We start from the raw sequence: 15,046 nt of genomic DNA, 5'->3' as shown, positions 1-15,046 counted from the left end.
TTTTTGAGACAAAGTCCCACTCTATCGCCCAGGCTGGAGTATAGTGGCACGATCTCAGCTCACTGCAAGCTTCGCCTCCAGGGTTCACGCCATTCTCCTGCCTCAGCCTCCCGAGTAGCTGGGACTACAGGCACCCGCCACCACGCCCGGTTAATTTTTTGTATTTTTAGTAGAGATGGGGTTTCAACGTGTTAGCCAGGACGGTCTCAATCTCCTGACCTTGTGATCCGCCCGCCTTGGCCTCCCAAAGTGCTAAGGATTACAGATGTGAGCCACCGTGCCTGGCTGAGTTATTTTTTCAAGATGTAAATCTAGCTGCTCTATGGCTTGCCACTTCTCTCATGACTATCTGCAAGGTCTGTGGTCTGGCCAGCCATCTTTCAGTTTCACCTCTAATCCTCCTTTGAAGCTCGGCTCTTCAGCTGCACACAGCCCTGTTGTGTTCTGGATGTGCCCTCCCTCAGCACACTCACTCCTGACAATTTGCTCCTGCTATTTCCAGTGCCCAGAAGGCTCCCTACTGCCCTTTCCTCGCACCCCTTGCCTATGATTAGGTATCAGCTAAAATATCATTTATTCGAGGAAGCTCTTCTTTTGTTTTTTTGAGATGGAGTCTTGCTGTGTTGCCAGGCCAGAGTGCAGTGGTGCAATCTTGGCTCACTGCAACTTCCGCCTCCCGGGTTCAAGCAATTCTCCTGCCTCAGCCTCCTGAGTAGCTGGGACTACAGGTGCATGCCACCACGCCCAGCTAATTTTTGTACTTTTAGTAGAGACAGGGTTTCACCAAGTTGGCCAGGATGGTCTCGATCTCTTGACCTCGTGATCCGCCCACCTCGGCCTCCCAAAGTGCTGGGACTACAGGTGTTGAGTCACCGTGCCGGCCAGAAGCTCTTCTGATCTGGGATCAGAACTGGTAGGCTAGGATCACCAACTGGTAGTTTACAAACGTATTCTGCTTCCTTGTGGGAATTATAAAAAAATACTAATCTAAATATTCAAGATGAGAACTGTGCTCTGTAGTCTCCCATGGTTCTCATTTCCCACACTGATCTATCCTACTGTCTACTTTAAACACTGACACCCCTGCTCTAGACTCAAAAAGACAACCTCTTAATATGGATGCCTACAAATATGCGCCAGTCCTTCACGTGCTACACTGCTGTTTGAACTTACAGTTATTTTTGTTCTCGTTTGTGGGGTTTCCCTCCTGGACAGTGAGTTAATTGAGAGTAGGGACTGGACCTGTTTCTGCTCCTCATCATATCACTGGCAACTAGAATACCACCTGACACATATTAGATGCTTGCTACGTATTTATTAAACAAAAGAAGTAAGAGATGTGATGATGAATGAATGGATGGGTAGATTAGGAGGTGAGGCAAATCTTACTTCATTTCCAATCGATGATCATACAGGGAGTCAGATAAACTTGGTAAAACATTTCTCACCTCTTAAACATTAAAAGCCCATTTTTTACTTCATGACTCAAAAGGTCTGAAAGGTCTGACCTTAGGTCTGTCTTCTTCCCTGCTGATACACCAGTCTCAACAAAATACTCACGTTGAATTCCTCCCTGAAGAGCTTATTGTCGTCTGCCATTCTCCGGTTAATTTCCTCTTCCAGCTTGTCCACGGGCAGGGGTGGGTACTTCCTGTTGGTGCTTGGGGATCTGGCCAGAAGTGGCACACTCTGGGGCTCTGCAGTACACAAGGGAGAAGGTCAGTCAGGTGCCCTGAAGACCTAGCCCCTTTTCTGCAGGCTAAACTGGGGGTTCTACCTCATGGACCAGGCCTGTAAAAAGTAGGACTGTTCTCTTCAAAATCTTTTTTTTTCCTCTTTTATTGTCTTGTTCTTTTAAAAGGATGGAGAAACTCCTAATTTCTTGATTTCCTTCCTTGTGAAGGTTCCCCATGACATTAAGGAATGCCTTACCCACATCCTCAGTGCGGCCGTTGGATAAGCGGAAAGAATTGGAATGGCTCCCAGCTTGCTTGTATTTCTTAAACCTAATGAGAAAATGATCACAGTGAAGAATGAAGCACAGAGGCAGGAGAGGCAAATCACAGCTCTGTATTCCTGCTCATCAATTCAGCCTTTCTAAATCTCCTTTAAAAATAATCGGGCTTTTTTAGAGACAGGTCATGCACACTCTGAGGCAGCAGCATGCTGGGGCGACCAAGTACCTCGGGATACTCCTGTTTACGCTCAGCACACTGGGACCCAACCAGGGAACCCCAACAGTATATTGAGGCTCATGTGGCTCACTGGAGAGCACAGCCACACCAGGTGGAGAGAGAGTGAGTGGATAGAATACAGTTGGGGGAGACAGACAATATGTATCAAACAAAAATATTGGTATTTCCTCAGTGTAGCCTGGGAGACCCAGGGAGAAGCCCAGAGCTTTGGACTGGGTGGACACAGTTCTGGCCACAAGTCTCCTGCAGAATGATGGAGACATATGACAAATTATAGGGGGCACACGATTCCCCTCTCTTTATCCCTGCAGAAGAACAGAGGGAGCACAGAATAGGTTAGGCCAAAGATAAGGCAGGGCTAAACCCAATTAGTCAGGGCAGTAGCTTTAGCAGGAAGAGAATAAATGCACCACCCTCTTCTCTCCCTTGGATTCCCCTTCCTTGCTTCTGCTTGAGTGGTAATGTCTAGAGGATCCTGAAAGAAGGTTAGAAAGAGGGATCCTGTAACTCACAACTCACATGCCTCAGCTCAGCATGCCAGGGCCAGGGGTCCCAGAAGGGTTTGGGGACAAACCCCCAACTAGAAATAAAGTAGGCTTTTGTTGAGCATATAATCTTACTGGGGCCCTTTTAGGGGTTGCTTCAACAGGGATAGACCTAAAGATCCTGTAACACCTGTCCCTAATAACAAACTGTGGTTTCTTACTTCAACCTCCAAACTACCATTCTGGGTTTTAGCTTGCACTGGAGTTGGGGGACTGGGCTTGGACAGATGGAAGAAAGAGGGAGGGTTTAGGACTTAAGGAAGACTACGTAGAGCTTTTAATTCATTTCTAAGTAGAACTTCAATTTTAGCACTATCATGTGCCATTCCCCCTCTAACCTATTCATTGTGTATATCCTACTGTCTACTGGACTGTGTGGGTTCACTGGGACACTGGGGTATTGAAACAGAATCTAAGAGAACGTGAAGTGTTAGTAGGCTCACCTTAACATGTACAAAACTATGATAATAAACACGATCACTAGCAGAGAGGACAGGGCCACCATCACCGCAATAATTGGTGTCTCATCTGAAATCAAGAAAACAGAACAAGTCAATACTGTGTTGTACAATGGAGGGCTTAAGTCAGCCATTCAAGGGAACACCCTGAAGAGGAAGAGCTCATTCAGTCCTTCTGCAGATGCCAGGATATGGAAACAGAGAAGAAAGTGTGAGTGTGCACCTCCCACTGCCATGCCAGGGCTATTGAGGTGAGGCGGGGAGAGAGCATGGGGCCCAGGATGACATGCTCACCCCATCTCTGACTATCATACATTTATTTACTCTGTCTCCCTGCATTAGAATAAAAGCTCTTTAAAGGCAGACAGTTTGTTTTACTCACTGCTATATCCTTTGAGCCTAAAACAGTACTTAGCATGTAAAAAGTATTGGAATATTTGGAGGCATGAACACATCCAATTCTGATGGCAAGCTAGGTATGCAGGGCCAACACTGTACACTCTCTCAGCCTCAGTGGGCTCCATCTAGAGGAAGATGGGAGAGGAAGGGAAAAAGACCATATTCCTATCATAAACCCAAATGGTTTCCTGGCACAGAGAATATTGTTCCTAATTAAAACAAGGAGACAGGTAGGGCACAATGGCTCACGCCTGTAATCCTAGCATTTTAGGAGGACGAAACAGGTGGATTGCTTGAGCCAAGGTATTTGAGACCAGTCTGGACAACAGGGTAAAACTCTATCTCTACTAAAAATTAAAAAAATAGCCGGTGTGGTGATGTGTGCCTATAGTCCCAGCTACTTAGGAGGCTGAGGTAGGAGGATCACTTGAGCCCAGGAGATGGAGGTTACAGTGAGCTGGGACTGTGACACTGCATTCCAGCCTGGGCAACAGAGCAAGACTGTGTCTCAAAACAATCAAATAAACAAGGACAGTTGGGTGTGGCAGCTCATGCCTATCCCAGCACTTTGGGAGGGTGAGGTGGAAGGACTGCTTGAGGCCAGGAATTCAAGACCAGCCAAATAAAAATAAAACAAAACAAGGAGACATTATTAGATCCTGAGCCACCATGTAACAAAACTGCTGGGTGCTTTTTTTCCCCCCTCTTTCCACACCCTGCTCCCTTAGTCACCTTTTGCCAGGACCCCAACCATGGCAACATCTGGCTTGAAGACATGGCAATCCCACCTCATTTCACAGGGTCTGGCTCCCTTTCACCCAATACCTAGCCTTGTTTCTCATGCAGCTGGCCAGGCACTGACTCATCCGCCTCCACTCTCACCCCCCACCTCACTCCATGAACTACACCATCAGAGTGGCTTGGTAACTATCTTCACCATTTTCCTACCTGCTAAAATGGAAGACAAGTCCCTCCCAACCTGTCATGTGTGCTCTGGATTACATCCACTGCTGTCACCTCAAAGACTTGTCTTCTTGACCTCATTACCCTCCCCCAGCCACCACCAGCTTCGCGTCTCTCTTCTCACCTGACTTTCCACACAGTTGTCTAATTCGTCTTGTCTAACTCCTTACCTCCAGGTTCTCCTTAATCTATTTGCTCTGACTCCCACCCTCAGTGCTCTGTTTAAACTGCTCAGCCAGAATACCAACAAATGTCATATTGCCAAATCCAGCAGGAACATTCCCATCCTCATCTGATTCAACCTTTTAGCAGCATTCCTTCAAATATTTGTGGACCAGCAATTGCATGCCATTGTTTGAGACACTAGGAGCAGACAAGTGTCCAAGCAGACAAGTGACAGAAAGCTTACATTCTGTGGGGAGGAAGGAGGACACTGTTTATAAACAAGTCAATACTTAATTTTAGACAGAGACAAGTGCTATGAGGAATAAAAAGCAGGGTGGGGAGAGAGAAAGTGACAGGTTGGGGAGCAGTGATGAGTGGTCTGGGAAGGTCTCTCTGAGGAAGTAATATACGAGCAGAGCTCTAAATAACATGAAGTGAACCATGCAAAGATCTGGATGAAGAGCTTTCTAGACACAGGGAACAGCAAGCATAGTAGCTCTTAGGAGTTTGGCAGGTTCAAGAAACAGCACAAAGGCCAGTTCAATATAAGATGACAGAGAGGTGGGTAAAAGCCAGCAGACTTAGGACTTGGGAGTCCATTGTAATGATCGTGGATTTAATTCTGAGTGTGATGAGAAACACTATGCCATCGGAGGGCTTTGAACAGAGGAGATATACAACTGGATTTACATTCTCTTAAAAGCTAAACTGACCCATAAGCAACAGCCATGAGGTGAGAGGTTAATCTAAGAATGCAGTGTCATAGAAGCCAAGAGCAGAGATTTTCAAGGAGGGAGCAATCAATTCAATCAAGTATTGCCTACAGACTTAAGAAGGATGAGACAGAGAAGTGAAATCAGATTTGACAAGACAGTGGCTACTGGTGACTTTTCCAAGAGTGTTTTCAGTTGAATATGGGTGAGAAAGCCTAAATGGAGTGAAATAAAGATAGAAAAAGGACAAAGTGAGACACCGGGTCCTTTCCGGGGGACTTTTAACATTAAGGGATACAGTGGAAAGGAGTGACAGATGGAGGGAGATGTGAGGTGGACAGATGGTTTTTTTTTTTTTGTTTTAAGAGAGACGGAAGACATTACATGATGCTTCTTTGTTAATGGTAAGTTTCAAACATACTGTGGTATGTGGCTCTCATCTTAAAATGAGCGTTTGGACTGGCTGATCACTCCTTCCTCTCTGAAGCACTTTCCTCTCTTAGCTTTCCACAATGAAGCACTCCTCTGATTTTCCTTCTATCTCGTCTGCTCCATCTCAGTTTCCTTCACTATCTGTTCCTCTTCCAACACCAGATCTCTAAATGTGGGAATTCCTCAGGGCTCTGTCCTTGGCACTTTTCTCTATATCTAGTTAATCTGATCAGAGAGATGACTGTAAATACAAATGCCATGCTAGCAATTCCCACAGTTGCTTTGCTTGGTCAGACCTCTTTTCTGAGTTCCAGATTCTCAACTGCCTATTTTCCACCTCCACTTCAAATTTCATAGGCAACACAGGCTTTCTGTGTTTAAAACCTTTCCCTCACCATTCAGTAGCTAGTACTCTAATCCACCCTGTTGCTCAAGAAAGAAATGTGGAAACCCCCTTGATCTCTTCCTCACACTTATCTTCTATATCTAGCACAGCTGCAAGTAATATATTTTAGAGATATATCTAAAACTTCAAATCTGTCTTTTTTTTTTTTTTTTTTGCATTTTTTTTTTATTGCCACCAGTGTAGTCCCAACCTCCACCCTCTCTCACCTGGATCACAGTAAGCCTCTGCCCCTGCCAATCCATTCTCCACAAAGCAGAGGGATCTCTAGGAAAGCAACTTACGGTGTATACCAATCTTAGGTGAAACTCTCCAACAGTTTCTCATGCCTTAGAATGAAATCTAGTCTCTTTATCCTGGACTCTAACAACCCCCTTGATCTAGCCCCTACTTGCCCTACCTCTTGCACTCTTTCCTTACTCACTCAATTTCAGCCACTGGTTGTCCTTCCACGCTTTCTTTCATTCATTCATCCTCAGGCCTTTGAACATGTTATTCCTTCTGCTTTACACAGCCTCCCTCTGTTCTTTGCCTGGCTATCTCCTATTTGTCTGGTTCTCTGTGTGTCACTTTTCCCACACAGGTCTTCTCTGACTTCCTAATACTAAATTAGGATCATAAGTTTCAGTTTCCTTATTTCTGAAATAAGTTATTCTGCATATTAAATTAGATCATTCATGTAAAGTTGTTGGCACAGTAACTAGCACACAATATGTACTTAATTTTAGCTGTTATGGCCGGGCACGGTGGCTCATGCCTGCAATCCCAGCACTTTGGGAGGCTGAGGTGGGCAGATCATTAGGTCAAGAGTTCGAGACCAGCTTGGCCAACATGGTGGAACTCCATCTCTATTAAAAACACACAAAAAAGCAGGGCGTGGTGGCTCAAGCCTGTAATCCCAGCACTTTGGGAGGCCAAGACGGGCGGATCACGAGGTCAGGAGATCGAGACCATCTTGGCTAACATGGTGAAACCCCGTCTCTACTAAAAAATACAAAAAATTAGCTGGGCGAGGTGGCGGGCGCCTGTAGTCCCAGCTACTTGGGAGGCTGAGGCAGGAGAATGGCGTAAACCCGGGAGGTGGAGCTTGCAGTGAGCTGAGATCCGGCCACTGACTCCAGTCTGGGCGACAGACCGAGACTCCGTCTCAAAAAAAAAAAAAAAAAAATTACAAAAAAAATTAGCCAGGCATGGTGGCACGTGCCTGTAATCTCAGCTACTTAGGAGGCTGAGGCAGGAGAATTGCTTGAACCTGGGGGGCAGAGGTTGTAGTAAGTCGAGATTGCACCACTGCACTCCATCCTGGGCGACAGAGCAAGACTCGGTCTCAAAAAAAAAAAAAAAAAAAGGCTGTTATTTCTTATACTATTTTTGTAAGGCAAGGACCTTATTATTTTCCTTGATAATTCCTCTCACACTTTGTAATTACATATTTGACTGTTGTTGATTAATCAACATCCCTCCTTTATTGCATAAATTCCACAAGAGCAAGAATTACATGTCTACTTCATTCTCACTGTACACCTAAAGTCTAGCACAGGGTCTCACACATAACAGGCACAAAACAAACAATGAATTACATTGAGCCAAAGAACAAAAAAAATAGTAATTTATCACTAAATACGTCTTTGTTAAATTCTAACTATAGGAGGCAGTATATCAGGTATTATAATAAAGTAATTAGGCACATTCCAGCACTTTGGGAAGCCGAGGCAGGCGTATCACAAGGTCAGGAATTCAAGACCAGCCTAGCCAATATGGTGAAACCTCATCTCTACTAAAAATACAAAATTAGCCGGGTGTAGTGGCACACACCCGTAGTCCCAGCTACTCAGGAGGCTGAGGCAGGAGAATCGCTTGTACCTGGGAGGCAGAGCTTGCAGTGAGCCGAGATCGTGCCACTGCACTCCAGCCTGGGTGAAGGAGCGAGACTCCGTCTCAAAAAAAAAAAAAAAAAAGAAAGAAAGAAACTAATTAGGCACATTTGGCTTAAGACACTGGACTAAATCTATACATTTACTTCTTCATCTTCCCCTAAAGCACACTGACATGGTAGAAGAAATATAAAAATACTAATGAATCAACAGCATATCTGAAAGGCAGCAAAAGGTGGCATATGTAGATCAGAAACTTTGAGATATTTCTGGAAGACAAAAGAGATGAGACTCAACTGCCCAAGAGATCAAACAGAGCCAAAGAGCTTCCAGCTGAAAACTAAGTCCTAGTTCTACCAGTTTGGGCCTGGAAACACCTCAAGCTCAGAGGGAACTGGGACTGGGGTTGAAAGTGGACCTTGAGGTACCAGGATGGTACTTAAGCAAAGGCCTGCCAACCCAGCACCAGTACACCCACAGCCCAAATGATAAGTGGGGCTTCCCATCTAGACTCAGCTGGAAAAATAGTGCTCTACACAGAGTAGAGAGTTTGTCACAGAGACTGGTAAGGGCTTCTTTTTTTACAAAATAAATGCTGCATATATATTTTCTCAATGTCACACTAATGACATTTTGGGCTAGATAATTCTCTGTTATGTGGGTCTGTCGTGTGCACTGTAGGACATTTAACAATATCCCTGGCCTCTAATTATTAGATGTCAGTAGCAAACTCCCAATTTTGATGACCAAAAGTATCTAAATGCCTTTGTGGGGGAAATAGCCCCCAGTAAGGAACCACTGGTCTATACCCACCCCATTCTAACTGAATTCTTTTAAAGCAAATCTGAGACCTATCATTTCAAATGTTAATTACTTAGGTATGTATCACTAAGAGATAAAGATTCTTAACATAAACATAATACTGTTATCCAATTTAAAAAGTAACACTAATTCCTTAGTATCATCTAATATTATTCAGTTACTGCTTGAATTTCCCTGAGTGTCTGATAAATGCTTTTTTTTTGGTTTGGTTAGAATTGGCACCAGAGCAGGTCTACACTGCATGTGATTGTTAAGTATACTGGGTCCACAGAAAGTTTCCTGGGGACTGAAGACAGAAAAAAACCATAGTAGTGCCCAAGCTAACTCTAGGCAACCACAAGAGAGGAAAGGAAAAAGAAAACGGCAGCTCACCTAGAGGGTAACTGCACCCTGTCCCGATTTTCCCGAGCCATCACTGAACCCTTCCTGGTTTAGGATATATGTCCCTGTTTGTCTTCTGAAGGGATGAAGGGACACCTATTGTGAGCACAGTCTAGGCCACTCAATGGTCCAGGGCATAGCTCAAACAGAGCAATGGTAACCCTGGGAAATGGAGGTGACAACAGAAGAATAAACCTTTTAAAATACACTGCAATTTGTGCAACAGAATGCCATATTGATTTAAAAAAAATTTTTTTTCTTAAATTTTTTGTAGAGATGGGGGGGGTCTTGTTGTTGCCCAGGCTGGTCTTGAACTCTTGGTCTCAAGTGATCCTCTTGCCTTGGCCTCCCAAAATGCTACAATTACAGGTGTGAGCCACTGCTACATTGCCTTTTTTTTTTTTTTCTCGAGACGGAGTCTCACTCCGTCACCCAGGCTGAAGTGCAGTGGCGTGATCTCGGTTCACTGCAACGGCCTCCCGGTTCAAGCGATCCTTCCACCTTAGCCTCCCTAGTAGGTGGGACTGCAGGCGCATGCCACCATGCCTGGCTAAGTTTTGTATTTTCAGTAGAGACAGGGTTTCACTATGTTGGCCAGCCTGGTCTTGAACTCCTGACTTCAGGTGATCAGCCTGCCTCAGCCTCCCAAAATGCTGGGATTATAGGCTTGAGCCACTGTGCCCAGCCTACACTGATATTTTGTAAAGGCCACTATTTAAAAAGGAGTAATCTGAGTAGTAAGAAAGAGTTCTTAAAAACTGGCTGGACGCGGTGGCTCACCCTGTAATCCCAGCACTTTGGGAGGCCGAGGTGGGCAGATCAACTGAGGTCAGGAGTTTGAGACCAGCCCGACCAACATGGAGAAAACCCATCTATACTAAAAATACAAAATTAGTCAGGCGTGGTGGCGCATGCTTGTAATCCCAGCAACTCGGGCGACGAAGGCAGGAGAATCGCTTGAACCCAGGAGGCGGAGGTTGTGGTGAGCCGAGATCGCGCCATTGCACACCAGCTTGGGCAACAAGAGCGAAACTCATCTCAAAACAAAACAAAAACGGCCGGGCGCGGTGGCTCAAGCCTGTAATCCCAGCACTTTGGGAGGCAGCAACGGGCGGATCACGAGGTCAGGAGATCGAGACCATCCTGGCTAACACGGTGAAACCCCCGTCTCTACTAAAAAATACAAAAAAACTAGCTGGGCGAGGTGGCGGGCGCCTGTAGTCCCAGCTACTTGGGAGGCTGAGGCAGGAGAATGGCTTGAACCCTGGAGGCGGAGCTTGCAGTGAGCTGAGATCCGGTCACTGCACTCCAGCCTGGGCGACAGAGTGAGACACCGTCTCAGAGAAAAAAGCAAAAAACAAAAAACAAAACAAAACAAAACAAACAGAAAAGGAAACTGTCAAATGGTTTTTCAAAGTTGTTGTACTATTTTACATTCACACCAGCAGTGGACTAAAGAACCAAGTGTTCTACATCCTCGTTCATATTTGGTAAGGTCAGTCTATTATTTTAACATTTTTGGTAGGTGTATAGTAGTATCTTATTGCGCTCTTAATTAGCTTTTCCTTAATGAGTAGGGATGTCGAACATTCCTTCATGTACTTATTTGTCATACATAAATCTTATTTGGTGAAATATTCGCTCAAATCTTTTGTCCTTTTTAAAAAACCAGGTTGTCTTCTCATTAAGTTGTAAGAGATCTTTATATATTCTAGATACAAATTCTTTGTTTAAAATATGTTTTGAAAATATTTTTCTCCGGCTTTTTCGTATTTTTTTAATGTTTTGTTTTTTGAGATGGGGTCTTGCTCTGTCACCCTGGTTGGAGAGTAACTGCTGCCCCGAACTCCTGGGCTCAATGGATCCTTCCACCTCAGTCTCCCAAATGATTGGGACTACATGGACAAGCCAGCATGCCTGGCTTTTTTTCATTTTCTTAAAGCTTCTTTTGAAAAGCAAAAGCTTCAAGTGTATTGATTTGTTATTTTAAAGTCTTTTGCTTTCTATCATATTAAAGAAATATTTACCAAACCCTAGGTCACTAGAATTTTCTCCTGTGTTTGCTTCTAGAGGGTTTATAGTTTGAGCTTCTCTATTTAGGTTTGTTAAAGAAAAATCTGAGACACAATAGATTTTAAAGAGTTTATTTAAGTAAGAAGCAACTTATGAATTGTGGAACATCAGACTACAAAATCCTCAGAGTTCCAATGACAAAATATCAGAGGCAAGTATTTATGGCAAAACACGAAAGCAAAATAAAGAAATTGTTTTACAAAATTGCCTTTTAAAGGTACGTTATTGGAAAGTTCCTTATTTTAAAGGTACTTTATTGGAAAGTTCCTTATCACATAATCATATATTAGTTGGTTGTTTATGATTGACTGGGGTTAAGTTTTAGTTCTGTGTAACACAAGCTTTTATCAGAAATGACTCAAGTTAACTTTTGTTTATACTTACAATTTAATCAGAGTTAAGTCTTTGATAAAAGCAAAGTTAAGATCTTTAAAACACAGAATTATTTGCTCAGGAATTTTTTAGGCTCAGTTTCTGTTTTATTTTGCTTTAATAGGTGCATCCATTTTGAGTTAATTTTTGTACATTGATGAAGGTAAGAATAGAGGTTCATTGTCTGAATGTGGTTTGCTCATTGTTACAGCACTATTTGCTGAAAGATTGTCTGGGCCCATTGAATTGCCTAGTATCTTTTGTCCCAAATCAATTGACCATATATGTACGAGTCCCTTTCTGAATGATTTTTCATTCTATGGATCTATTTGTCTGTTTTTATGCTGATGCCACATTATCTTGATTACTATAGCTTTGAAATAAGTCTTGGAATCAAGAGGTATAAGTCTTCCAAAATTGTTTTTCTTTTTAAAGTTATTTGGGACATTCTAACTCTTTAGCANGGGCGGATCACGAGGTCAGGAGATCGAGACCATCCTGACTAACACGGTGAAACCCTGGCTCTACTAAAAAAATACAAAAAACTAGCCGGGCATGGTGACCGGCACCTGTAGTCCCAGCTACTCGGGAGGCTGAGGCAGGAGAATGGCGTGAACCCGGGAGGCAGAGCTTGCAGTGAGCTGAGATCCGGCCACTGCACTCCAGCCTGGGTGACAGAGCGAGACTCCGTCTCAAAAAACAAAACAAAACAAAACAAAAACAAAAACAAACAAAAAAATGCCAACATGATTAGGAAGAAAAAAATCTAGATAGAAAGGCTGAACAGGGCCAGGCATGGTGGCTCATGCCTGTAAACCCAACACTTAGGGAGGCCAAGGTGGGAGGATTGCTTGAGGCCAGAGTTTGAGACCAGCCTGGGCAACTTAGCAAGACTCTGGTAGAGTCTGTCTCTACCAAACAAACAAACACCTGATTAGCTGGGCATGGTGGCGTATGCCTATATAGTCCCAGCTACTTGGGAGGCTGAAGCTGGAGGATTGCTGGAGTCCCAGAGGTCAAGGTTGCAGTGAGCTGTGATCAGGCCACTGCAGTTCAGCCTGGGCAACAGAGCACGAGTCTGCCCCAGCCCTGCCTCTAAAAAAAGAAAGGCTAAATAGGAGAACTGATATAAATGAAAACCAAATTAGTTGTATGAAAGAGCAACTGTCCTGGAAGCTCCCAGAACACAGAGCAATCAGAGATGAAAAATATGACAGCACAGAAAAGAAAGGAGCTGGATAGGTCCAGGAGATCCAATACCTATGCAACAGGAGAGTCTAAAGAAGAAACCAGTAAGAAGGGAGAGAAATAATACAAGAAAGTTCCTGAGTTATCAGGCCAAAATAAATAATCTAGTTTGTGGAGTAATATTGACAAAAAAAATCCTTACATCTAGATGTATTCTCAAAACATTCTTAAATTCTGGGTTGAAATCAACCAACGAACCACAGGCCAGCCTTAGAAAACCATTTCCAGGGCATGGGGTTTCAGGGTGCGACAGACCTGAAGTTCAAATTCCTACTACCCTAACTTACTAGTAGTGTGATAATCTCTTAGAATGATGTATGAAATGGCAGAATAGCACCCTCCACCTTTTAGAGGTAATGGGAGATTTAAAACAGGTAACATTTGCAAAGTGTCTGACATGAAGGGAAGAGATTGGCTTTGGCATCCACAAGTTCACACACTAGTAGAGAACCTCAGTCCAGCTTCCTACGCTCAGGCAGTTCTTTGTCTAGAACAGGGGTTGACAAACTATAGCCCAAATTTAGCCCGCTGCCTGTTTTTGTAAATAAAATGCTATTGGAACATGGCCATGTTCATTCATTTACATACCATCTATGGCTGTTTTTACATTACAAAAGCAGGGCTGAGTAGATGAGACAGAGACAGTATGGTTACAAACCGAATTGTTTCAACCCCAACTTCATTCTAGCAAAGTTTTACTTTCTAGATTCAGGCCAGGGAACAAGCATAAAATGATAAAACACTAAAATGGTGTTCTGGGACAACAGATACCTACTTGCTATCACTTCTTTCCAAGAAAACAAAGGGCCATATTAATTGAAGGGCTCACAAGTAAACAGGTGAGTGACTTAACGACTTCAGACACATGCTGGTCAACTAAGAAACTCGTCAGTGAAGGACTAGCCATAGTCCTATAACCCCAGTTCCTATGGCCCATTTACCTATTGCCACACTTTTTGGTACAAAGTATTTATCAGCTCTCAAAGGCAAGGTTGTAATGTTGTTTTAAATGTTTCCTATTGCTCTAAAAACAGCAATATTCATTGGATTGCCTCTAGAATCTAACAACTGGGCTGAGCCCAATCACTGTTGTTTTGAGCTAAATTATTCAGAAACCTAAATTTCTCTTGTCCATCTACCTCTCCTAAGTCCTCTGGAATATCTTTCTAAAACCAACATCTGACTATGTGACTTCCTTACTCACCATCATCTTCAGGAGATGCTCCAACTCATGAACTCAGTGGACCACCACACCCATTCTGTTGAGGCCACCTCCGACCACTCCCCACACCTCACACATGTCAACTGCGCACAGATGCTCAAACATATGACTTTGCTCTTTCATGTCTCTTTGCTTGTGCTCTGTCTAGTGTGTCTTCATTTTCCCCATTTGCTATTTTAATTTAAATTTCCCAAAGCTCATCTCTGTGCCTCCTTTCCACTCCCCAGATATAATGAGTCTTCTGAGTTCCCTCAGCACTTTGTGTGATATATCCAATGGCATGTAACTGAGTAGCTTTCGGTTCCTGATGTTCATGTATTTCCTCCCTGAGACAGGGAAGCATACGCATATATATATATATGTATTTTTTTAATATATGTTTTTTCTGGAATCCTTGATGCCTAAAAGGCACTGAATGTAAAAGGTACTTAGAGAAAGCCATCATAAACTCATAATAATAATGGCACTATGATAATCCCCACCCTTTTTTTTTCTTTTGAGACAGAGTCTCACTCTGTTGCCCAGGCTAGAGTACAGTCACGCAATCTTGGCTCACTGCAACCTCCATTTCCTGGGCTCAGGTGATCCTCCCACCTCAGCGTCCCAAGTGGCTGGGATTACAGGTACATACCACCATGCCTGGCTAATTTTTGTATTTTCAGTAGAGACAAGGTTTCCTCATATTGCTCAGGCTGGTCTGGAATTCCTGGGCTCAAACGATCCACCTGCCTCAGCCTCCCAAACTGCCCTAACACTTTTTTTTTTTTTTTTTTTTTTTTTT

The 15,046-nt window shown here is 43.6% G+C and overlaps 1 protein-coding gene across 6 annotated transcripts in view; it reads right to left on the bottom strand.

The window, feature by feature from the left end:
- The window catches only part of PTPRA (protein tyrosine phosphatase receptor type A), a 168,520-nt gene that overhangs the window by 48,003 nt on the left and 105,471 nt on the right, over positions 1 to 15,046 (bottom strand). For all 6 annotated transcript variants that reach the window (XM_017872569.1, XM_017872573.1, XM_017872570.1 and 3 more), the window contains 3 exons: positions 3,184 to 3,268; positions 1,933 to 2,006; positions 1,561 to 1,697 (listed from right to left, as the gene is read on the bottom strand). In XM_017872569.1, coding sequence (XP_017728058.1) covers positions 1,561 to 1,697; positions 1,933 to 2,006; positions 3,184 to 3,268 — 296 coding nt within the window. The remainder of the gene's footprint in view (positions 1 to 1,560; positions 1,698 to 1,932; positions 2,007 to 3,183; positions 3,269 to 15,046) is intronic.

Source organism: Rhinopithecus bieti, unplaced genomic scaffold, assembly GCF_001698545.2.
Source record: "Rhinopithecus bieti isolate Rb0 unplaced genomic scaffold, ASM169854v2 scaffold_7580, whole genome shotgun sequence".
NCBI classification, from domain to species: Eukaryota; Metazoa; Chordata; class Mammalia; order Primates; family Cercopithecidae; genus Rhinopithecus; species Rhinopithecus bieti.
The sequence above is the reverse complement of the archived record's forward strand: the minus strand, read 5'-3'. Positions and strand labels throughout refer to the sequence as shown.